The sequence below is a fragment of the Mesocricetus auratus genome, unplaced genomic scaffold (assembly GCF_017639785.1).
Source record: "Mesocricetus auratus isolate SY011 unplaced genomic scaffold, BCM_Maur_2.0 Super-Scaffold_2245, whole genome shotgun sequence".
Taxonomy (NCBI): Eukaryota; Metazoa; Chordata; class Mammalia; order Rodentia; family Cricetidae; genus Mesocricetus; species Mesocricetus auratus.
In genome coordinates this window covers 445,472-472,281 of record NW_024429180.1, presented here as the reverse complement: position 1 = coordinate 472,281, position 26,810 = coordinate 445,472, and the positions used below count along the sequence as shown (strand labels likewise).

At 37.9% G+C, this 26,810-nt stretch overlaps 1 protein-coding gene across 4 annotated transcripts in view; it reads right to left on the bottom strand.

Annotated features, from left to right (window-relative positions):
* Positions 1 to 26,810, bottom strand: part of Fgf14 (fibroblast growth factor 14) — a 591,037-nt gene that overhangs the window by 202,142 nt on the left and 362,085 nt on the right. The window contains exon 1 of one of the 4 annotated variants that reach the window (XM_005079438.4): positions 10,505 to 11,202. The exons of the other annotated variants lie outside the window; for them this stretch is intronic. Within the exon in view, the coding sequence (XP_005079495.1) occupies positions 10,505 to 10,697 (193 nt within the window). The 5' untranslated portion in view covers positions 10,698 to 11,202. Of the gene's footprint in view, positions 1 to 10,504; positions 11,203 to 26,810 lie in introns of those variants that run through there. 4 annotated transcript variants of the gene reach the window in all.

Here is a 26,810-nt window from a genome sequence, read left to right as displayed (position 1 = left end):
TAATACTCAGCAGAAAAAAAAACAATGGAATCTTGAAATAATCAGGCAAATGGATGGAACTAGAAGAAACTATCCTGAGCAAGGCAACCCAGTCTCAAAAAATTCAACATGGAAAAAAAAATTCAACATGGAAAAAAAAAATTCAACATGGTGTGTACTCACTCATATATAGTTTTTAGACATAGAGTAAAGGATTACCAGCCTGCAATCCACACTGCCAGAGGAGCTAGGAATCAAGGTAGACCCTAAGAGAAGAACACATGGTTCCCCGAAGAAGGGGGGGGAGAACCTCTGAGCAAATTAAGAGCATGGGGGAGGGAAGGAGATAGAAAGAGGAGAGGGGGAGAAGGGGGGGAAGAGAACAGGGGAACTGAGACAGGGGAGGAATAGAGGAGGGCAAGAAAGGAGATGCCTTGATAAATGGAGCAAGTATAGGTTTGGAGAGAGGTCTGGCACAGAGGAAATGGTAGGGAATCCACAGGGACAACCCCAACTAAGACTCTAGGCAGTGGTAGAGAGGCTGCCTTTGATGCCCTTCCCCTATAATGAGATTGATTACTACCTTGGTTACCATTCCTAGAGCCTTGACCCAGTAGCTGATCGAAGCAGAAACAGGCACCCACAGCTAAACACTGAGCCATACTCCCGAAATGCAATTGCAGAGAGGGAGGAGAGATGAGCAAATGAACCAAGACGGAACTGGAAATACCTGCAGTTGAGTTGACCTAATGAGAGCACACTGACCATAGTCATAAAGTGGAGGAACCAGCATTGAACCACACCAAAGCCTCTGGATGTGGGTGCAAGCTAGAAGGCCAAGTCAGAATATGGAACCTCTAACAGTGGAGCTAGTGTTTATTCCTAGGTCACAAAGAATTTTGGGAGCCCATTCCCTATGGAGGGATACTATTGCAGTGCAAATATGGAAAGGAGGGTATGTGCCTTCCCCCAGATGATGTGATGGACTTTGATGATTCCCCCGTGGAGGGTCTCACTATTCCTGGTTACTGGATGTAGGGTGGGCTGGGGGGTCGGTGGGAAGCATGGGAAGATATGAGGGAGAGGGAATGGGGGTATTTATATGTAAGTAAGAGTGTTCCTAAAATATAAAATAGTTACTGCTAAAGGCAAATCTTTTATATATGAAAATAAAAACAAATAATTTGTGCTAATTCTTAAAAAGATCAATGCAGAATTTTCTCCTTGTTACAGAGACATATTATTCAATGTATACATAAATATGTTATAAAAATATTTTCCCAATAACGTAATACCATTTTTTAATGGCACCAGTGAAATAGCAATGTATTTGACAGAAATTCATCCAAACCCTGTCAATAGCTAATTCATTAACACACTTATAATCAGGTTTGATGGTGTATACCTGTAATCCCAGCACACCAAAGGCTGAGGTAGGAGTGTTGCCATGAGTTTGAGACCAGCCTGGGCTACACAGAGTACTAGAAAGCCAAAGCTACATTCCAAAACATTTCCTTTAAAAAAGCCCTTATATTGTGGCTTTGAAAAGACAATCATATGACAGTTTATGATGGTATAAATGATATGTTCTATTTTGAAGCTAATGTTAGATACTTTACACTAAAAAATAAATAAAAAATTATTGTGAAAATCTAAATATTCAAGGCTGTGCTGGTGGGATAAGATCTGAAACCAGACCCTCAGAAATCCTCAGTGACATTGACAAAAGCAGCTTCTTGGTGAGAAAAACTAATAAAAAATGCCTAAAAAATAATCTGAGGAGAGGGCTACCAAGTTTCTTTTTGACCAGTTTTCAGTAAAAGACAATTTAATAGAAACACAGGACTGAGAATGGTTTCCTTTTCAATTTGGGGCATATTATCACATACATGCCAATGTGATTATGTGCTGATAGATACATTGTTAACAAAAGAGATAAAAATGATTCCAATGGTAAACCTACATAGGAAGGAGATATGTGATTCAATTTAAAGTCTTTATACAAGAGTAGAGCACTAAGACTCATTACCAGTTAGGTATAAAAGAAGGAAGCAAGTGGATGGATCCGTAGACAGGCTTCTCAGAGCAGAGGACTCTGTGAAAACATTATTATTATTGCTGGTTTTTTTTTTCAGAGAAACAGAAGCGAAGATATTATCAAGGGTGAAAAAAGGAAGTACTTGGAAGATCTTTGAAGAGAAAATAGATAAGAAATGATATTTAGCTAAATAGAAATAGAATTTAAAAAAATAAACAAGGGCTTGTTTGAGGTTATTGACTACTAACTTGGAGTAGGACCAATTCATATGTTTGTAACTGTTTTGTTCTAACCTAAATCAGCCATGTCAATGCAAGCATAAAAAGGACTGGACATTAGGTTAAGCAATTAATTTTAACATGTCTGGAAGGCAACAAGAAGAAGCAGAGGATATTTCAGTCAAATATCATGTAATTAACCTCATAAGCTGTTGCAGGCTTAAATGTTCACTTATTTGCAATGCCAATAAATTGTATAATACAACTTACAAAAAGTAAGTTGAGTTGACCACATTATATTTGCTAGAATCAACATTGAGAATAAAATATGGAACTTGTTTGAAATGGACTATGAGCCAAGGAGCTGATTAAAAACCAGAATACAGTATATTTCTAACCATCTGTAATTTTCATGATCAATTTTGATCCTCTAATCTCAGAAACTTAACTTCACTTTATCACATAAAATGAGACCAAGGAGGATTATAACAATTACATATCTTAATGAATGAATATGAGATATTTAGAATACCCTTTTCATGATAGGTAATAAAATATTTAAAATATAATCCATTAGATGATGATGGAAATCTTTTTTCTTAAGGATATAACTCTTATATTAAGTATTTGTCTTGTTTCTGTAACAAAATGCCAGACCCAAACAACATAAGGAAGGAAAGGGTTATTTGGACTCACGGTCTAAGGGTAAAGACATAGTGAAACAGCTAAAGCAGCTGGTAATATTGCATCTGTAGGCAGAAAGCATGATAGATGCTTATGCTCAGCTCACTTTCTCATTTGAGTTCAATCAAGAACTCCAGGCCATGAACTGGTTCGCCCAAAGTTAAGATGGGTCTTTCCACTTCAGTCAACCTATTCTATACAATCCCTCATAGACATACTTACAAGCTAACCTAAATTAGATAATCCCTTGTGGGCATGCCAGGAGGCTTGGTTTCTAGGTACTTCTAGATCTATAAAATTAACAATTAGTAATATCATAACATCATTGTATACAATATCTAGCTATGAAAAAACTAATTTGCATTCCTATGTCAACAGTAGCTTGGTAAATCACAGAACTTTCTTCTCTCTTTTAGCTCACAGTCTGATATTTACTTTGAGGCTAATTTGCTTCTGCCTTAGCCTTAAGGATAATAACTGTGTTAGAATGGCTTGGAATTCCCAATGCAGTAGCAGCAACTGGATTACAGTTAACTTCATTCTCAGATATACATATTGTATCTTCAGATATTACTGCTGTAATGTTACTTCCATTAATAAGGAACTTAAAACATCATAAAGGAATGCAAGATTATAAATATTTAAGGAAGGTAGATGAGTCAGAAAATTATATGCTAGTCACACTTGAGGTCCTGACTCCTGAGTGATTGTCTCCTATAATCACAGCAGTATCTATCAACATGAAAGAAATATGAAGCACAGGGCAAAACACATCTTACCAAAAGGATTTCTCAAAATTGAATGACCTTATGAAAGGAGATATTTCCCACAACCATAAATAAGTAAATCTGATAAGATAGCTTGGAAATGGTGTCTAATTTCTGGTTACTTCCTACAATCTTTTATCCCAAGGAATAGTAAATAAAAACATAGTCATGGAATCTGAGTTTCTTAAAGAAGACAGGAGTCATTGAAGATACTCTCACTCAATTAGTGACTTTCTGATCCAGTTATCATTGTGATTGCTTTTATGTTAACCTGTTTAAAATGTTTTCTTCATATTTAAACTTACCATTATTATTGTATAGCTATAACTTCCTAGTGTTAAAATAACAATACTGAGACTAGTATATGCAATTTTTAATGATTTCTTTATTTTTATTTCATATGCTTGCATGCTTTGCCTGCATGTTTATCTTTGTGAAGTTGTTGGGTCCCCTTAAACTGGAATTACAGGAAGTTATGAGCTGCCCTGTGGGTGCTGGAAATTGAGCCTAGGTCCTCTGGAAGAGCAGCCATTGTTCCTAACCACTGAGTCATCTCTCCAGACCCGCATATGCAATTTAAACTATGCAACCACCATAGTCTTTTTAGCTGAAAGTTTTTCATCATTTGTGAAGTACATAAAGAGCATAGCCAAAGAAAAAAACATTTTCAAAACTAAGTAAATAAATAATACTGAAAAAATCCCTTTTAATTTCTACCATTTTAAAAATTAGGCCAATGAACTATACAATTGTTACTTTGTATGGAGGAAGGAAAGGTTTATGATTGGTTTGAAAAAACAATTCTCTCAAAATAAGACTAGGAAGAATGCCATATGTGTTGGGGTTCTATCTGTAAAAACCAGAAACTGAAACAGCCCATGTCCATCATCTGACATGGATAGAGAAAATGTAAGTGTAATATGTATACTAAATGGCAAACTATCCCTCCATAAAAATGAAGTATGCGTTCTCATTTGTGAGATAACTATGCTAAATTCATTATGCTAATCCTAGATGTAAGGTTAGATAATTTGGCACACATCTGTGTGTGTGTGTGTGTGTGTGTGTGTGTGTGTGTGTGTGTAGGGGGTTGTCATTTCTCATAGGATCTTAGCATATGAGCAATATGAAAAATGTATTTCCTAAAAGATGACAAGAGGGGGTTGGGTAGAGATAGGCTGATCACTAAGTACTAAGCTGCAGTCATACAGGAATAAGAACTGAGGTGAACTACTAAAGAGTAGGATGACAATAGGTTGTACTATAAGGTACTGTAAATTCAAAGCTAGCGGAAAGGATTTTTAATATTTTCACCATAAAGAAATATACATGTTTGAAGAGTTCAATGTTTTTAATATAACTTAATCATGCAATGCTTGTATGTATGGAAATATCAAATGAGTTAGTATGGTCTCATCATCCTATATCCTAGTACTTCATCATTTGAGGTAGAAAATGGAAAGTCCAAAACCATCCAGAGATAGAGAGTGAGTTCAAAATCAACCTGAGCAACTTAGGGAGTGCTTCTCTCAAATTAAAAACACAGATACTGTAGTAGAGATGTAGTTACTCATAGATTCCTTGCTCAACAACTCCCTGGTTTTAACTGCCTACAAGAAAAATATGGTTTCCCATTTATCTGAACACTTTATTTTGTCTAAATGTTATCAAAATAAAATGCCTTGAAAAATATTAGTATAAAAGTACAATTATTAACAACAACCCCCAAGAAATCTGCAGCTATATGCAACATCATCTTGAAAATTCTATTAATCTGAAATATGAGATATCTATAATTGACTATGATATCCCTGGGAGTATGGGCAGAGGGGTTCTGGTACTTTTGGGGTAGACTTTATGTTAAAAAAGTCAAAAGACATGACTATGACAAACTAATTACTAAAGTATATATAATCTCAACTTTATGAATATAATTCATCCAAGAACAAATACCATCCTGGTACTTATATCTATCTTAATCTAGTAACTAATTTTATTTCATCAGACTACATTTTGATTTATTGTGTCAATAAAACAATGAATACTCTTAGAAACCTATAATAACATGAATTGTTGAAACCAAAACAAGAAAGTCACTGGGGAAACATAATTCAGTAATATTCCTATAAAATCTTTAAATATCCCTCTAATTAATAAAACTAAACATTAAAATTAGGAAACAGCATTTTTTGTAACCATAATACAACCAAACAAGATAGAAGTATACTGGTATTCAAAACAGCAACAAGTCTTATCAAAATATGTGTAGAAATTTCTTGTGGTTTCAAAAACATAAATAGAAGTAATAACAAAAACGTGCTTAACATACTTCCAAAAATAAATAAATATACTTCTCTGGGAAAGGGTCTCTGACTTTAGTTTCCATGAGCAGCTTCATAAGTCTGTGTCCTACGGCACAAGATAGCTGCTATGAGACAATATCATAAATTATGTGGTCCAATGTTATTGTCTACCGTTGCTTATTTTCTGAGAGGATACTTCTTTTTTAGCATAGTACTTTGTAAAAACAAAGGCCTCTTGTCATTTCTTAAGAGACTGAAGGTTCTTGCTATCACACTGGAGGATAGTTTTGTTTCTATAGATATCCATGCATTTCTGATTTTTAAATCACAGATTAATTTGAAAACGAACATAATTTAAGTGGCATGTTTTTAATTTTTAAATTTTCAGATTATCCTGAAATGTATTTTAGGCAAGATGTATTGTTAGCAAATCCACACCCACTGACTGAATCCAAACAGTGCATAGTTCAATGGCTTCTGTGATCCTAGGTAAAAGTGCAAATGAAAAAGTTGTCTAAAAGAAACAACTCCACAGACCTCACAGAGATTTTGAAAGACTATTATTCTACACACAGACAAATTCTTGCTTATTTTAACTTTTAAAAGTGAAAGTGTAATGCTTTTAGAATAAGATCATCATCTTCTTTTTCTGGTTTACCCTTTCTGTAAAGACTTCAAATGGTAAAACTGTTTGCCACCTGTTTGTTTCCTGCATATTCCTCTTTGTAAAGTCAACTAATATTTTAAATGTGTTCTCATGTATTATGTAGGTATTAAAATGAAGTCATTGATATCCATGATTGCTTGTGAATAAACCACTAAAACCTATTTACAAGGAACATATTCTTCATGGATTTAAGGAAAAGGAGAAAAAACATGAAGATTTGAAAGGAGCTTTGATTTTAGTATAATCTAATTAGAACACTGAGGTTCAGGGACATTTATTTGGTTTGGACCTCTTGGCATTCCATGTTATCCCTCAAGGTAACTGACAGGGATGCATACCCAGGGCCTAGGTAACACTCTATTGAGATTTGAGAGCTGAAGAAAATGGACTTTTCTTTTTAAGCACAATAAACTGAAGGTGTGTGGTAATCAATTATAATCAGGTACACACAACAATGAACAATTATAAAATGCCATTGAGTGTTATTTTAACAGGATGTAATGAGTAAAGACTTCTCAGAAGGCAGCTCCTCATTCTTTTAAGAATAAGATTAATTTTAGCATACATGTCTAGAAGTAGAAAGAAGATTCAAGCATAGGGGAAAGTGCCACTCAACACACAACTCACACGCATGCACACATGGACATGCATACAGAAATATATGCATACACATATGTAAGAAACACATGCAAGTAGCTAATTTTCAGGATTATAACTTCTGTTTAAAGTCAAAGGAGAGGAAGGGAATTGGGAAAGGGCAAAAGTAGAGAAACCTGGAACGGTGGAACAGTCACAGCACCAACCATTCCACAGCCATCTGCAGGCTATTCAGGGGCAAATCAAAGCATACAATGAGATCTTGGAGCTGAGACTCTAACTTAATGTATTTGACAATACACAAATTACTACTTAATAAAGTGTTGTTTTTTGTTTTTGTTTTTGAGAGGAGATTTCATGTAGTTAGGGTTGGCTGTGAACATTTGACCTTTCTGCCCCCACATCCCAAGTTTTGTCATTAAAGTTATGTGTTATGGCAAGCATCTTAAAAATATTAAAGGGGGGATTAAATCCCTAAGCTTAAGAAATGTTTATTGCCATCCCGACAAACACAAATGTAGAGCTATTGTCTCACCTTGTTTAAAAGAGTCAATGCATATTTTACATATGTGTTTCAAGTTTCTATACCTTTTTGGTTTCTCCCTGTGGACTAAGAGTTTTCCCTATATGGTTTTTTTTCTATTGGCTCTTATGCCTCTGTACATTCATCAACAGTCAGGGCTCAACCTCGAGTTTTCTCTGTGAGTATCATCCTCCCTCATCTTCATTAGACTCCACTCTCAACAAGCCTCTCCTCTAGTCCTACATTCTTCTCTATTCTACTGGCTTCTTGAACTCTGGATGTATTTCTTGTTCATTTGTTCTTCCTATGTGCAACAACTGTGTAGCCTGTGTGTGTGAGCTCTATCTGGGAAAACACTTCTCGGTATCAACCAGAATATGTAAGACCTGCAACAGGGCTTATTATACTGTAAACTTTAAATACTCATTTGTCAGATTATTGATTTTCAGGAATCGAGCTCATATGAAACTTGAAGGTTATGGCTATCAGCAAATCAGATTTTAAGTTTTCTGGAAAGTAATTCCTGTGTTAAGAACAGGTAAATAAAGGCATAAATATATGCCTATGTATGTATATATTTCCCCAAGTAGTATTTAAGCAATAAATTAATATGAACTACATTTAATCATAGTCATTATATAAATTGTTGTTTCTTTTGTTAAAATAATACTTATAGATTCCTTTCTGTCTGATATTGAATAGCTGTAGCTATGGTTTTCTTCACTAAAAACATATTTCTTAAATATTCTGTCTAACTTAATATTCTTTTCTTGCACTCTCTCAGCAAAAGCAAGGTGACAGCTTGGCCCCAAATATATTTTCTTGAAGATCATTGGTGTGTGTGTGCTCAGACTTATGAATATTAAAGAAACAGTCAACATTGAAAATAGAGAATTGACTATTAGATAACCCAGGTATCTTCCTAAACTAGAAAACAATTAGATTTTTATCTTAAAATTTATCAAGTCAACTAACCTCCTCTCATCACTCAATATAACACATAAGACATATGGGTTGTGTGTGTAAAAATATCTAATTGTTACATATTTCAAGAATATACATTGTTTTTTATCTTCAGCAGTGTTTGTACTAAGATAATCTTACTCAAGAGAGAATATATCCATTGCAATTTAACTAGATGGCAAGTTCGGAGCTTTCTGTTTTGAAAGCTGTGTTCCAATGAATAATCTGCCTGGTAAAGTGAGAAGAAGACAATGGTAATAATGACCAGAACATTGAACTTAAAGGTATCCTGGATTAGGTTAGTGTGTAAAGTATAAATAACAAATTAATGATTCTTCATAGCTGCTACTGTGCTCTGAAAACTCCTTGTCTCATTGTCTCCATAAGGAAGTTTCTTCTGTTAAATGTATACAACTTCATTTCTCTTTGAATGTGTATGGTTTATCTTACATCGTGTTTTTTTTCAGCTTGATGGCAGCTAACAGCCAGTTATCTGCAATTTATTTTTACCACAATCAACTGTTGACCCTTTCCATATTTAACATTAGTCTAAAAAAACATAAAAACTTTTGGTTATACATTAATAAAGGTGTGGACACGTACAAATCCACATAGAAACTCAGGCTTTTCAAATGCTTCTCTTCCTTGTCTTTAGAACAACACGGCATTGAAAGCAAACACAGCTGGGCTGGGAGAATGTATTGTGCTGGGCAAACACAGACAACCATTAATGTAAATATGTTCTGTTTCCTGCTCACCTGGTTAGGTAGAGTAAGCAATCCTCATGTTGCTCTCGTTAACACCCCACATGCTCCTAAAAGAGACACCCTTTGTAGCTGGGTGTGGAAAGGGGGAAGATGACCAGGTTCCATCTCCCGAGTAAAGACTGGCATGTTACAGGCAGCCGAAGGTAATGAGGGGCACTAAGTTGTTTCTCAAAATATAATAGTAATATCACACATAGTAAGGGCTCTGTTCTGACCATCTTTGTGTAGTAACTGTTCATACTTCATATAATTTGTTTGCTTATCAGTTTAAAGCAGACAAAACAAGAATACATACTTCCCCAACAGGCACAGTAAGATTCATTCTGAGGATGACCCTGTACTCATCCAAAATTTGACTACAGTTCTGGGGGTAGCAGTGAGTTTAGCACCCCTTTCTAACCAGATTTCTGTTAGGTCTCTACTGAGCTAAACCATAGTTCACATGCCCCGGTTGCTCACTTAATCCCAGCTAAGGAGCTCTTTCACCTAGTAATGTGAACCAAAGGATTTGCAAGGGACTAAAGAGACCATGTGAAACAGATCACACACCAATTTTTGACATCTCCTATCTGACTCCTGGGGAAAATGCGCGTGACCTGAGGCACTGAGGAAGAGCAGATTCTTGCATTCTAGAGAGGATATTGTGCTCGGGGGAGCCCCAGTGTCTGGAGGAAGAGTACAAACAGAATTTCTGGAGTCCAGCTTGCAGGAGAATCAGAAAGCAAGAGCCAGCCAGGAGATGACCAATTTCAGGACTCTGGGCGGGCTGAGTTCCCAGTGACTGGCTACAGGTTGCCTAAGAGCAGCCTACTGGTAAATTCACAGCTACCCCGGGAAGGCGCTCTGGCGCACTGGAGGGAGATCAGAGGGTTAGAGAAGGGTGGACAGAAACATGATGGAAGGAAAGAGCAAGGGGGAATCCTAAGCGGTTCTATCTAGGCAGTGAAATGCCAGCCATCCCATCTGACGCGTACCACCCCACAGTAACCCACACAGACCTTGGCGGCGTAACCTGCGCTTCTTGAGGCCGAAGATGCGCACTTTGGAGAAGATATCCACCAGGTTGCCATTGCAAAGCCCGCGGTTCTTGCTGGGGCTGCTCCGCCTCCTGCTGGCAGAGGGCCGGTCCCAGTGCTGCTCCCGCGCCTGCCGCTTCTGGCGGATCAAGCCGCTGGCGATGGCCGCGGCCATGGTGGCCAAGGGAATGGGTCCCAGGGAGGGAGGGACAGGAGCAAGGGGAGCCTGGGGCACTGGAGAGGAAAGGGGCGGTGCAGACAGCTGCTCGCCCCAAGGGAAGCGGAGGGAGGGGCGGTTTGGAGGGGCTGGGGACAGAGGTGAGGGTGCTCAGTGTCCACTAGGACCCATCGCCCAGTCTGGGGTAGGCGTGTAGATTCGCCTGGGACACAGCAGGACCAGCACGGAGAACTGGAGGTCTCGGCTGCTTCGGAATCCAGAGGCTGTGGCTGTAGGTCACCTCGTGTCGCTGGAGCCCTCTCGGGGTCGCCACCACCACTAGCTCAGCTTTCTTGCCCTGCCCACCTCCCGGGTGAGATCTTGGCAGATCGGAGGGCTTCCTTCCTGGACACAGGATGGAGGGGAGGAGGACAGATCGCCGCAGTGCCTCAGCGCATTTGTGGGTCTCTGGGCATGATGGGCAGGTCTCAGTGCCCAGCCCGAGCTGCCCTCGGGCAGGTGCGGCCACAGCCGTCTGCTCTCGGCTTCTGCCTGTGATTGTCAAGTGCTTTAGAAATCAGCATCTGGAGAGAGCAATCTTCTCCCCTGAGCTCTCTAATCAAAGAGCTTCATTCTTACCCCGCTAATCCCCTCCCAACTATGTGGCCCCCCTCAGATATGTCTTCAGAAAGAAAATGAAAACTATATGCAGCAATGATTTAAAATAATAATAAAAAGAGAAAGGTAAATTGAATTGCACGGGGTGGGATACCAAGACGTTGAGCCTGAGGATGTGGAATTGAAGAAATACCGGTGCGCTTTAGCTCAGATGAAATTCGCATGTTTCCGAGGCTGCCACAGCTTAGCTAGGGCTTGTAAAGTCCACAGAAAACTCTCAGCAGCAGTTGAAGGGTGAGATGGTTTCTGCTTTCTGATTAATTCCTCCAACACCAAAGCATCCCCACCCCGGAGAAGGCAAGAGGAGAGTAAGCCCTAGGGAGGTAGGCACCTCTACTTTTTCCCTAGTCACCCAAACTTGTCATACTCTCCCTTTTGTTGCTGTGAAGGGTAGGTTTATAATTTTGAACCAGCAACAATGAGCAAAAAGAAGGACCAGAGGAGAGAAGGCAAATAATTTGTGTTAATGTAGAATGGAGGAAACAGCTTCCAGTTCTGTTCCCCAGAGGGTGGAAGAGGAGCCTTAAGCTGCCACAGAGGTCCTACCTAGTGGCTGGATTCAGATAACCGCCTGGGAGGATGCTGAAGAATTCTTAGCACAAAGATTAGCATAGGGTGGAGAAATGGTATCTATTATCCCGAGCAGCATTCAGGATAATAAAAAGCAGCCTGTCTGAGGGCACTCCACCATGGGCTGCCTTCCTTTGGTTTGCCTGCATGAAGAGCATGCCAGAGAGCAAAGTCACACAAGCTGAAATCTGAAATTCAAACATGATACTTGGTATCTCCTCCCTTTGGTGTCCTGCCTGTGACCTGGCAACGTTCTGTTCTAGACAAATTAAATGTAGAAAGTGACAAGAAAGAAGGGATGTTGGGAAGGGAGAGGTTGGAGGGGGAGCTCTTCAAGCTTTGGACAGTTGGTGGTTGTAGTTTCTAGGATGAATTCCAGTGACAGACCCAAGCACCAGAGTTGCACCCCCTCCCCAGCACACTTTGTCTTGCTTATCATCTTAGGAGAGGAAGGAAGAAGGAGTGCAAAGACCAAACTTCCTGCTATCCAGTGTGAACACAGAGGAAAACTGTTTCAGCAGTCATTGGCAGGCTTATACAGACCTCTGGGAACTACTTGAGAACTGGAAAGAAAGGGTGCAGAACACAGGCAGAGTCTGCAGAAGTTTTGAAGAAAAATGTTTCCTTTTTTCTTTTCTTTCTTTTTGTTTTTTTTTGTTTTGTTTTGTTTTGTTTTGTTTTTTGGTCTGGGGAGTTGTCAGAAAGTACTACAAAGACTCACCAACAGGCAAATGAGGGAAGTGCAGCCTGGGATATATTCCAGGGAAGCTGGACTTTGGATCTCCACAACTGACCCCTATCCTTCCTTTTGTAAGCTGCTGTGGGGAGGAACATTTGCTGTAATGGGAGTGCATAGATTTGGATCTAGTGAAGGAAATATCAGGTTTAGGATGATCTATTTTTTTAATATTAAGAGCATATCTAAAGCTTTTTCCATCACTTGACTGTTACATATACAAGCACCACAATTATTTAGAGTGATATTTTAAGTATGCTTTGTAAGAAATTTGCATTACTTTGTCACCCATGAGTTTAAAGGGGAGAACCGAGGAAAAGAATAACCATTTATTTTGATTGCATTTGTGAAACAATGTCATGCCTCATAAAGAAAGCAGGTGGTCTACAGAGAGTTAAAAACCATGGTAAAATGCAGATAGATGTATATCTTTGCTTTGCCTAAACCTCTGTGGCAGGGGTGGGTGTAGGGGAACCTGCTGAGAGTCATTACTGTAAAGAAGTCATTTGGACATTTGAAAAGTTCTAGTTTAGAATTTCTGAATGACTTCATGTTTTTTTAAAAAGCAGATTTATCTAAAGATTCTTGTAGTGATATCTTTTTCAGAGAGTGAGATGAGATGTGTAATATAATACCTTTTAAATTGACTACAACTCCACCAACCACCATGTTTGTTCATTTAGTTGAATGGGGTTAAGCTTCTTGCCATTGCAGCTGTGTTCATTTCTTTCTAAGGCTGCAGCGATTTCTCCTAAATCTTTGACTGTGACATTTCCCAGGGAATTCGGATTTGGGGCTTCCTAGGTCACCCCCTCTCCTACCTTCCCACAAGCTCCAGAGAGTTTGCCTTTCAGTACCATGGACAGGAACCCTGCCCAAGCTCTAGAGAACTGTAGTAGTCTCTGAAAAGCTCTTCCCTTAAAAGTGCAGGCTCTCGCTCTGTCTCTCTGTGTCTCTTTCTCTCTCCCTAGCTCGCTCCGCTCGCTTCTTCGCTCCTCCCCTCCCTCCATCCTTCCTTCCTTATTTTCTTCCTTCCTTTCTTTCAGATGGAAAGGAAATTAATCATTAATAATCACAGATTCGATTGACAGTAATAACACACCTTGAGATCAAAGCCTTTCAGCTGTTTGATACCGGAGAAGTACCTTGCTTGCTCAATTTTTTCAGTCCAGACCCCTATCGAAGTGTCTAGAGCAGAGACTGGAGAATCTCAGGGTCTATTCACACAGTGAAATTTATCGAAACTACGGCAGTCCTTTCTATTCGATGTGGCTTTCTCTTTCAAGGGAGCTTGAAGCAGGATTGGGTTTTTGCAGCTCAATCCTAGCATTTGCCTCTCTCCCAAAGGCTGCTTGACTGTTTACCGATAGAGATAAGTGAAAGAAAACGCAAGAGAGCCATCTGCTGTCTTAAACTGTGATAAAAGGCGGCTCAGAGCTGGAGAGAAACCTGGTTTTGGGCAGTTGAACAGGAAAAGGAGCCTAGGGACCACACAGACAAGGCTTTTTCGGGCCTCAGAGTCACTTCAGAGATTTTAATTTCACATTTGTCTTTATATACAGCAAAGAGAAAATGGGAGGGAGGGAAGACGGGAGGAAGAAGAGGAGAAGGAAGGAAGAACAGGAGAGAAGAGGGGAGGTGAGTGGAGGAGAGAGGAAGGCAAGGGGGAATAAGAAAGGGGGGGAGGGGAAATAGGGGAGAAGAAAGAGATGATTTGGAGGGGGGATTTTCTTACTAAGCTCTTAAGTGTGTGAACTCCGATTTCAAGTGTTCTTGGTTCTTTTATTTGTCTGCAACTTCTTAAAAGTATGGTGACCACCAAAGTCAGTTTCTGCTTCAAGTTTTACATCTTTTAATTATAGATAGCAGATTCTGTTCAATTCTGGCCAAAGTACAGACTCTATTGCACTGCCTGGCTATCTTAAAGTACACAACAAATGTCAGCTATGTAGTACCAACTCCTAGACCATGAATGCATGCTTTCTACATTCTTTTCCAATTTCAATGTTTTAATACCACAGGTATATTTCGTCACTTTCCATTAGTCAATATTTAGTGGACTTGTGAACTTACCCTCTATTTTCATGCCTCCAAACTATACTGTTCAAAATGCTGTCCTTCCTCTCAGATGCTATAGAGTCTGTGAGTAGAAAATATTCCTAGCACTTAAAGTACCATAGAAACACCACTCTGCTGGAAGGCAATGGATTGGTCTATCATTTTGGGTCTTTTAAGTTTTCTAGAATATGCGTGGTTTCCATGGCCTTTCAGTCAACATTTTTTTTCCTCGACCTAGAAAATTTTAACTGCTGGATAACCACACTCACCCTTGCAATGTAAAGTATTGGCTAAAATCACAAACTGAGTGAGGCTAACTGACTGTCTGAAACCTTAAACATTTCATTTATACTCAGCATAGTTTTGTCCCCACAATTATCATTACCAATAAGGTTATTGTGGGAATTTAAACACTTACAGTAGCGTTTGTCATACAATTGGGATTCAATAAATAGTAACTATTTATAATCACCTAACTTGTCACATTAGTTATTCACTTATTTATTTGATTAGTACTGACTGAGAGTCAACAAATTTTTAAATGATAATGAGAAACAAAGGGAGACTTGGGCACTGCCCTCAAAACCTTACAGTCTGGCATAGGTCATAAACATAGACCTCTTTTCTGAAAAAAAAAAAACCAGAAAACTAACAAACCAAAAATTCCTTGATTGCTATTTCTACAAAGATGGTCAGCACTAAACTACTTTTTTCTTCTTCTTAAACCTGGTCATCATTTAACCTTTCCTATCTCTAGAAAAGCAATTGTTCTTCTGGCCCAAATCTTTGGAGTAATACTAGACTCATTCTTTCTGTAAACCCCACATATACTGGTGCTAGAACTATTCAACTTATTTTCAAAATATACACACAATATGGCCACACTCATCATTGTCATTTCAACTCATTCACCATGTCACCATGTTGACCATTGACGTAGTAACCTAATGGGTTTCTTGGGATTCACTGTGCTCTGCTTTGCATATGTCAGACTAATTTACATGTTTCTTCAAAATACTATCTGTAATCACAGTCCTTAAACACAAACAACCTCTTCTTTTTTTTGATGGATCCATAAAGTATGCACAATTTAGAAAAATTTCTATGGAGTCCTTTGCTTATTTGATCCATTTCCCCCATTTTAAATATAAGCCTGGAAGGATACAGACTCTGCCACTCTTGTCACATGCATACCCACTCAGAGCTTAACAAGTAACTAGAGACTGGCCTTCTAGTATTCTGGTAAAGAATGTGGCTGCCTTTTATCCTTGTCTAAATAGTCTGCCTGAGGCTAAAGTGAAGAGTTTTTGATTAATTCTGTTGGTGGTTTTAAGTATCAACTCTAATGAAGATATATAATGAAAGAAAGCAAGCTGAACAAGTAAAAATAAAAATGTACAATTTGAGGTGAAAAGGACCACTATGAAGTGGAATGGAGGTAAGTTCTGTGTTCAAGGAGATAAACAGATTAAAAAATAAAAGAAAGGGAGTAGTAACATCAGGGCACGATCCCACACACCTAAGTTTCCAACTTATGAAAAGGAATTAAAGAAAAGCTTGGAGTCTGGTGGGTTGGTGCATGCTTGTAATCCTAGCACTGGGAAGACAGAGTATAAAGGCCAGCCTGGTCTCAGATCTAGTTTCTCTACGGCCAGGTTTAGGCAGTGAAGGAAACCATCCAAAACAGAAAATTGGTGAAGATGTAATTGAATGAGGAGACCATGTTCTAGTTTCAGAACAGTTGAACTTGGCAGTTTCAGCCACGTGGTTCTGGCTATAGAGTCAAGGATATAAGAAAAGAGTTATAGAATATGCCTCTGTGATTAAAGAAAGGCACTGTAACCAGGCATGTGTCAGGGATGTCCCTGAATGGAGAGGCCCAGAGAGGCCATTGAGTGAATCTGTGAAGTGAAGCCTTGCAGATCTTAAGATGTTGGAGATGTCAGAGCTGTGGTATATCTGACAAGGAAAACTTCTAACAGGGTGTGGAACTACCGCAAGATTAGTGGATCACAGCTGTAAAGAGTTGGAAATCTGAGGAGCATTTTGATATCAGACATTGAAATACAGAATTTAAGAGCTTTCCTAACTTGTTTTCAGTCTTGCTTTGGTACAATATTTCCTTACTATGTTTTCTTTCCTACATTTTGGAATGGCAATATATGTCCTGTAACATTTTATATTGGAAGTATGTGATTTGCTTTTTGATTTTGATGTTACAGGGGATTAAGTTAAGAGATTTTATGAATCTCAGAAAAGACTTTGAACTTTAGGTTTTTTAATAAGTTTGAGACTTTGAAAGACTGTGGGGATTTTTGAAGCTGGGCTGAATGCAATTTTGAATTGTGATATGGCTACAAGCCTTTGTGGACCAGGGAGTACAATGTAGTGGTTTAAAAGAAAATGGCCCCCAAAGGAACTAGCACTATGAGGAGGTGTGGCTTTGTTGGAGTAGGTGTGGCCTTATTGGAGGAAGTGTATCAATATAGGGTAGGCACTGAGGTCTCCTTTGCTCAAGCTACATCCAGTATCTTTGACTACTTCATGTTGTTTTTGAGGCAAGATATAGGACTTCAAGCTATTTCTCCAGGGCCATATCTGCCTACACACTACCACAATGCACAATGATGATAATGGACTAAACCTCTGAAAATGTAAGCCACCTCAGTAAAATGTCTGTTTTTCCTTTATAAGAGTTGTCAAGGTCATGGATCTCTTCACAGCAATAGAAACTCTAAGACACCCACCATTACCTCTCACTGAGTACTCTCCTGCTTTCAGGCTGCATATTGACAAAGTTGCTACATATAACTTGTCACAAGAATTTAAATCAGATGACCATACTTTTTAATGTAATCTATAGACACAAAAGCAAGTGGATTTTAACAGAGGAGTGTATAGATAGATATAAGAACAACCCTATCGATATTAACTACATTGCTTAATTCTCACAAGTCCTCTTAAGTTTTTATGATGTTTTAGTTGATTGTGCATAGGTGACTTTGATTTCAATTAAATTTCTCTGTGTTTTATGAAAAATCGAACAGTATTTGATTATAATTCTTTAAAAAATAATATAAAGAATGTATTTTTGCATTGGTGCCTGCCCTAATTAGGGTTTTCCATTGCTGTGAAGAAGAGGCACCATGACTATGGACACCCTTATAAAGAAAACTTTATGGGGAGCCTTGCTTACAGTTTCAGAGGTTCAGTCACATTTACAGTACTTAACTGTTGTAGATAAGCTTCATATCCTTTGCATTCATCATATTTTGGTGAAATAGACCCAAATAACTTCATGAACATACATATCTGCACATTAAAGCATATAAAGTAAACTTCTGATACCATCAAGATAATTATGAACCATTAGTGACTACTGCAGAAAAATTATCTTCAAGCTTTCTCTTCCATAATAATGAGGATGTTTCTGTTACCACTTCAAGATGGAGGTATTATTATTAAATCTGGAATGTACAAGGAACTCAAAAAGTAGAGCAGAAAACTCCAATGGTTTGTTTTAAAGTGAGAATATTAAAAGAATAAACATTTCTCAGAACAAAATGAACAAATTAACAAAAGTATATGAATCAATGGTCCCCAGGGAAATGTAAATTATGAAAACCACAATGATAGTTTATCTTAACACAGACAGAATGACTACTATTAAAACAGCAAATAATAACCAATACTGGTAATTATATTAAAAAATGGAACTTGGATGCACACAACACAATGCATCCATTTTAGAGAACATTATGGAAGCCACTAAAAGTGAGATACCATAGCATCCAACTACCCAAATATATGGTTTATGTAGAATGGAAATTAAATAACACATCAAAGATATAACTGCACTCCCATGTCCATTGGACGTTATTCGGAATAATCACTAAACTGTGGAAAACTTACACTAAAAAGTATGCCGGGCGTTGGTGGTGCAAATGCCGGGCGTTGGTGGTGCACGCCTTTAATCCCAGCACTCAGGAGGCAGAGGCAGGTGGATCTCTGTGAGTTTGAGGCCAGCCTGGTCTACAAAGTGAGTTCCAGGACAGCCTCCAAAGCTACAGAGAAACCCTGTCTCGAAAAACCAAAAAAAAAAAAAAAGTGGCATTTGCAATTTCATCAGGAGATGATGCATAGATAACTCACATATATATATATATATATATATATACGTATAACATAGAATATTAATGTTATTTAAAATAAAATCCTGTCTTTTGTGACACAATAGATGGAACTGGAAGACAATGTGTTAACTGAAATAAGTCAAGCACAGAAAGAAATAAGGCACGCTCTTAAACATCTGTGAAAGTTAAACCCCTTGACCTAAAAAAGGAAGTACTTTGCAGTATGGTAGAGTAATTATAAGATCCAGCAGTCTGTTATATTCTTTACAAAGAACTGCAGAGAGGTCAAGAGTTCCAAACACAGAGAAATCACAAGTGGGAAAAGAAGGCAGGGATATTGATTGCTGACTAGATCACATCACTCTGTCTACATATATTGCATTATGATTGTGCCCCATAAGTAGGTATACAGTCTGACAATTAAAAAGGAAAACATATCTCTTGGAGATAATGTTAAATGGAAATTAATAGTAAATTAGAGGATATCTACCAGTTATAATTCTTTTAATTTTAAATAAGATTATGCTCTATGCCTCTAGATTTATAAAGAATATAAATAATGCCTGTGCTATAGTTTGTGAAGAGAATATCATTATCTCAGCTTAATAGTAGAGAGAATTCAGTGATGTTAAATGATCATCAAATCTGCTCTGTTGGAAAGTCACAGAACAGAAGCATTTGTTTTCTCTCCTACAGTATTTGTCATCTAGAAGTCAGCTATTTGAAATCAAACCATCTGTCAGAGAATCAAGTACAGAATAGGAACTTACATGTAGAAGCTTAGTACTCGTGGCATTCTTGTCAATGACATAAATATGTTATCTCTTCTGAATTTTACATGAAAATGTTCATGTGCATTTTTATAGTATCAGATTTACAGATTTCATTTATTAGAGGGATCTCTAGCCAAAATAATAATAGAGCCCCATAACTCTAAGGTGGTGGAGGCAACGAAAAATAAACACACAACATCTAATACAATGTTTTTTCAATTTGAAAGTGAAACATATTCATTGAGAGACAATGTATAACGCAATGATAAATTCAAGATCTTCTAATCTAAACAATAAATGTTTTACTACAATTTCTCTAGTATTTGCAAAAATGATCTTGAACTTTTTCTAACCCGTTTTTGAAACAATTTATGAAATAAATATTTACAGTTGAGGTAAAAAGCCACAGAGTGAAAACTCATACTCTTAAGGATATGATATGGAAGTCTGATGGGGAAGTCCTGTGTATATGTCAATAAAGCACTGTTGGCCAGTAGGGAAGCAAGATAGGTGGGACTAGGAGTCCACGAGGATTCTGGGAAGGAGAAACACAGGGAGTCACGATGTAGCTGCCATAGGGGTAAGAAGTCCGGACCCTTTCTCCGGTAAGAGAAATACTTAGATTAACAATTATGGAGTAAATATATAAATCAGAGCTATCCAGTAAGAAACAAGCAAGGCCAACAGCTTCATAATTAATACAGTGTCCTGTGTGTTCATTTGGGACTCATGTGGCTCTGGGACCAAGCTAGCGGGAAGGCTTCTCTCTACAGAAGTCCATGAAGGACAAGTATACTGTTCAGTCTGTAAAAACTCTGTTACTGAAAGATCTCTTCCCCCCAAGTAACATATTGTCTACTCTAATCTCCAGAACTAACACAGGTGTTCAGCAAATCTAGCTAAATACCAGAGCCTAAGGACTCTGGTAAAGTTGCTATAAAAAAGGAAACGGCATAGTGGTATATAGAGAAGCTGGATGTGGTGGCGCAAGCCGATAGGATTTGCTCCAGAGGCAGAGGCAGGCAGATATCCAAAGAGAGATCCTGTCTCAGAGGAAAATAAATAAAAGCAAAAGAAAGTAATAATAAATAAGTAAGTCACATAAAGATGGATATTGTATGATATTGTGTTTTTCAGTTTTTTGATTGCTCAGGAAGGAACAACTGCTAAAGTACACTTGATTATAAATGCTTCTTAATTAATCAAACTTCTATCTTTTAAAAATGCCTTGACGTCAAAATTTAAGTATAAGGATATGTTACTTTGGAAAAGAGTTTTTGTTTATGTTTCTACAGAAAATGAAAAGCTGAGGATTCCTTCCAGGCTTCTGTGGTTTGATGAACCAAGACCCCTGGAAGCAATGGCCCAAGTGATTCAACATCTAAAACAGCTAAGATGATACAGCTTTACAGACCATGAAAATAAGGACTTATACAGGTTTCTGAGTTTTATCATGATCCCCATGGTGTGAACAGCGCCCCCTTCCAGCACGAAGCTGTTTGGAATGAGCGACGTCCAAATCCCCATATTGTTTATAAATCTTTGTTTTCATTTGAATGGGGTTGCTTATAATTGGTTAATGATCACAACCAATCTCTTTTTAAAGGAAAAAGGGGATTATGGTATGGAAATGGGTACTTTGTATTGGTATGGTTTTTCATTTATTGATACAAATTCAAGGTCAATTTTGTGATGTGTATATTTCTCATCTTGATTAAGTATTGTGTTTATACTGATCTTTTAAAACATAATACATAATTAAATACAGATTATAGATAGTTACTTATAATAGTCAGAACTTTTAGTTAGGTAAGTTTGGTTTTCTAGATATACAGAGATATATTTCAGATAGACAGTCTTCAAACCTTTCAAAGTCCTTCAGAAAATGGCATTTAAAATGGTTTAGGGTTTTTCTTGACAATGAGAAAAGTCTACTCCTGGCAGCACCAATTACGTCTGAGAGGAAGATGGGCATCGAAGAAACTCGTTATGGAGTTTGCTTTCAACATGGCAAGATTAGCCATTTGGGCAAGAAACTGCTCTTGCCTAGACTGACTGTTGCTGTATAAACTGGACATGCAGGACCCACAGGAAAGTGACTGTTGAACTCAAATAGTCCTTCAGGGTTCCTGTTTCATGGAAGAGTCTATGAGACTTTCTGCAGGACACAAAAAAATGACTGACAGCCTGCCAGTGCAGATGAACAGTTTGAAATTTCCTGCTTTACTGAGAAGTCTTCCGGACACAGTGTGGCCTATGGGCTGAAGATGAATGCCCCAACATTACAGAGAAACTTCAGGTGACTGTCCAGGCAGCAAGATGTCTCTGTCAATCCTAGTGTTTATATATTATCCTTCTGTGGTCTTTGATGGAGTTGAAGACAGATAATTATAGTTTTCCTTAGTTATGATAAAAGATAAGCTACATATAGAACTTTGGACTCACAAGGATGGGATGGATGATATTTTCTTTAAATCTTGCTAAATGTTGATATACAAAATATTGTAACTGTGTTCTTGATAACTGTTCTGTTATATATAATTTGACTATGTTAAAGGTCTTAACTGTTATTTAGACAGAAAAGAGGAGATAATGGGAAGTCCTGTGTATATGTCAATAAAGCACTGTTGGCCAATAGGGAAGCAAGATATGCGGGACTAGGAGTCCAGGAAGACTCTGGGTAGGAGAAACACGGGGAATCAAGATGTAACCGTCATAGGGGTAAGAAGTTCGGAACTATTCTCCGGTAAGAGAAATACTTACATTAACAATTATGGAATAAATACTTAAGTCAGAGCTAGCCAGTAAGAAACAAGCAAGGCCAACAGCTTCATAATTAATTAATACAGCGTCTTGTATGTTATTTGGGGACTACATCACGGCAGAGCCCAGGCAACTGTTGGGGAAAAACCCAAGTGGCAGACAAGAAAAAGGCATCTCTCTACAGCTATTAATCCATATTGATCTTGTGATCTCCTTCTGAAAGTTACATGTGAAAGTAACTTTCAATGTACATGCACTCAGGGAGTGTTAAAATCATGAACTAATTGATCCCTTATCCCTGATTCTAGTTGCTACCTTGTTTCAAGCACTGTAAAACAAGGATGTGCCCCTAAATCCCATCCCCATGTGTTTATAAAATATTTTATTTGTATCTTTAAGTAAATATGTATTTGTGTCTATCTGTTTAGGAGTATGAGCACATGAATGTAGTTGCCCATGAGAGCCAGAAGAGGGGATCTGATTCCCGTGTTGACTGAGTTCCAAGTGATTGTGAGCTGTCTACCATAGTTGTTGAGAACCAAAGAGTAGTATGTTCTCTTAACCATGGCACTGTCTTGCTTTTAGTAATCTAAGTTTCCTACAGGATCTGTAGAATGAGTGTAGCAGTCTTAGCTGTTTATAAAATAATACAGTTATTTTCTTAGTGTCCTGAGAGGTCAGAGTGTCAATTTAGTTTCACTGTGTTAAAAAAAGATATTGGCCTTGACTTTTGAAAATGCTTAATAGACATTGATGTGTTCTTGCTTTCTGAAAAAATTCTCTCAAGAGCATCATTATTCTATGTCTTATGGAACATTCTTTGCGTCACTCAACTTTTAGGTTCTGTTGTTACATTCCCTATGATTGACTTTGATCCTTTTGCTACTTTCATTAAAAGAATATTCATGGTTTCATTTGGCTCACCTGCTCAATCAAGGATCCCTTTTAAGACCTTTAACACAGTCACATTTATAAAGTTCATTTTACCAAACAGTTGCCATGAGGTTGTTATTCAGTCTATCACAAGAACCCTCTACCTCTCACATGGGAGCATACAACTTGGCTGAGCACTGTACAGCCACTCAGTCATGAGTACCTCATTTAAAATCAAGTCCTATTTTGCATCTGCTTAATTATTTATTTAAACAACAGTTGTTCATTTGTATGAATCTCTAATTACTGCCTTCTCCTGTCTTTCTGAGTGATCTACCCCCTGCCCAGAATGTCTTATGACCATTTGCTGTAACCTCTTTGGTAATACCTGCTTGCTAGGATATCTTTGGATTTTAATTATTACATCTTTCAGGAGAAAAAGGCATGTGGGAGAGCAGGATACAGTAATTCTCTGCTGTTTTGGAAACATAAGCATTATGCTCTTCTGTGTATTTTCAGAAGACTTTTTTCTGAGATCTACAAAAATCAATCCATGAAGAATTTAATGTCTTAAATTTACAACATGGTTTTCATGAGATTTAGGGTCATACAAATAATCTAAAGAAAACTACAGGCAAATGTGATGCTCTACAAAATGAGATTTGGGTCCTAAGGCTATCACCAAATGAAAGATATTGATTCTGAAAGTCCTTTCTCCCTTTTCCCTTTTCATTTTCATTGCTTATTAATATAGCTCTAGAGATGGTAGTAGACAATTAGCTTTCCTCCTCAGAAATTTAGACTGTATCATAGGTAAGGATTTGCCTTAATTATTTAGAGTTGGAGACAAATTCAAACTATCATTTGGCAGAATTATAAAGGAACAAGAGTTATTTCTAGAATGTTCATGTGTGTTTGTATACCTGTGTGTGAGTGTTTATGCACATGTGAGTATTCATTCACGTGTGTGTGTGTGTGTGTGTGCGTGTGCATGCAGAGTGGGGGGCGAGCCATAGAAACTTTGTAATTTTATGCAAAAAACACCACAGGAGGCTTTAAATAAAATAAAACAAAACAAAACCTTCAGATTCTGTGGTGGTTTAAGAGAAAATGGCCCTAAAAGGGTGTGGCAATATCAGGAGGTGTAACTTTGTTGTAGTAGGTGTGGCCTTTTAGGATGAAGTGTGTCACTGTAGGGATGTGCTTTGAGGTCTATGCTCAAGTTCTCTCAGTGTGGTAGGTAGTTTACTTCCTGTTGCTTGTTGAACACAAAGTAGAACTCTCACCTCCTTCTCCAACACTATGTCTTGCCATGATGATAATGGATTAAACCATCATGGGTTAAACCACTGAAAATTTAAGCTACCCTAGTCAAATTTATAAGAGTTGCCATCGTCATGGTGTCCCTTCACAGTAATAGAATCCCTATCTAAGGCAGGTTCCTCAAAGAAGTGCAGGTTTAGCATTTCTCTTGCTCACCTGTACACATATCTCTCTGACCTTTAGTGTGTTATTCTTTGTTCCTTCTTTTGAGGCCCACAGGCATCTGAACCTGACTTCCACAGATAACAGTAAGAAATGCTTCGAAGAGGCCTTTGACTGTGAGTTGGAAATAGCAGTCACTTTTTTTCTGGTTGAAATCATAGATATGTCAATCAATGGATCTGTCCCAGCCAATAGGGAGAAACTGTTTAAACAGAGCTTTTATTCATGATGCTTCATGAATTCAATCAGTTGTGCTGAGCCAGCTTGTTTCCATCCAGCTTATGTTCTCTTCTTCATGGAATGGGCTTAGTGATGCTCTCAACACATGCATTTCTTCTAGGACCTGTTTCAGACTAATTCATGTCAGGAATATTTTACTATAAACAGGAAACCACCACACAACAGCCTTTCACAGCAAAGCTTAGAAATTAGTCATACTCAGCTAATAGTCAGAGAAGCCACTCAGAAACAAGGGCATTAATTTAATAGAATCCAGGGTTATCTTTCATGACTATCTTGTTTTTTTTAAAAAAAACATTCCAAAAGGTTGTTCTTACTCTTTGTCACTATACTCATGCCTACCAGTAAGTGCTCAGCTCCTCTGCCTTTGAGGATATTTTTCTGACCCCAACTCTTCTCAGCATCTGCTGTTTAGCATTCTCCACTGTAGAGCCTCTGCTTTTGTGGACCTGGGACACCTTGTGCATAGTTCACTTTTTTTGCTACCACTGGAAGGAAGATAATAATGCTAAGCTGAAGTGCTGGACTGAGATCCCTGTGAGTCTCCACCTGCAAATAAAATCCCATTTTCCTTCCTTATCTCAGGAAATAGAATTCCTTTTCAAAGGCCCTATAAAGCAGCCAAACTTTAAGAGGGAGATATTTGATAATTGGTCTTCTCTTAGATAAAGTGCCAGCTAAGGAAGATTTTTAGCCATGACCTGGGGTACTTTTACGTGTAAGAGAAAGCAAAGATGTCACTGTGCCCATGGATTCCTAATAGTTTAATAAAGTTTAATAAAACTTGAGCTATCTGTATCATTGATAGCAATGAAACTGAATGCAAAATCAAATCTTATTACCTAATCACAAAAATAATAGAGAAACTTTTTTCTATTAAAATTGCTGAAAGATAATAAAAGTTGCATACAATATAAAAACCAAAACATCCCAAATGTGGGTGTTCTTGTGTCAACACCCATTTGTTTACATATAATTTATACTTCCAACAAACACAAAAATCATCACTTATCTTAATTCCATTTTATTTTTCAATTTTAATTATTTAAGTTTCTGAATTAAAATCTTAATCTGTTGCATTACAGTATTTCCATGTAAAATGAGGATATGAACTCACTTTAGGGATTATCTGGCCTAACTGCCTAATCTTACTGATCCACATATGCGAGTGTTCAGGGTGACTAATTTGCCAAAGTCACAAAGCTATCTGGAAGCAGCCACTGGTCTAAATTTTACCTGAATGATATCCTGTGTGTACACATGCTTCCCTGTCACAACTCTGCTCTTGTCAGTAGACTTTGGTTGCATCGAGGCAGAGTGGCTGTTTTATAAGTCCCCAAGAACATTTCTAGAACATAGCTATCCTGCCACACTTCTTTTAAATCTTAATCAACATTAGATGGTGAATTGCTGCATCTAATATTTGCAAAGTAACCCTCTTTCAATTAATATAGTCATGAAAATGTATTTTTCATAAAGACAACTTCTTTATGTATCTTCTTGCTGCTCATTCAGTCATTAATTCATTCAGTTACACAATGTAGTGAACATTGTTTCTCCATCCCTGGACCTATAGGAGTGAACCCCACAAAGCTATCTGCCCATGAGGATGGGGACATGTAAATTTCACAGGTAGATATAAAAGGAAGTGAAAGGAAAAGGAACCTCTTTTTTCTCCTGGAAGCCAGCCACGCTTCTAACTCTTGGTTTGTGTGATTCTCTCTCTCTCTCTGGTAAATAAATATATTATTTTCCTTATAGCATCAAATATCATTGATATGGACCGAGTATTCAAACAGCAAGAAAATAATGTAAAGGGATG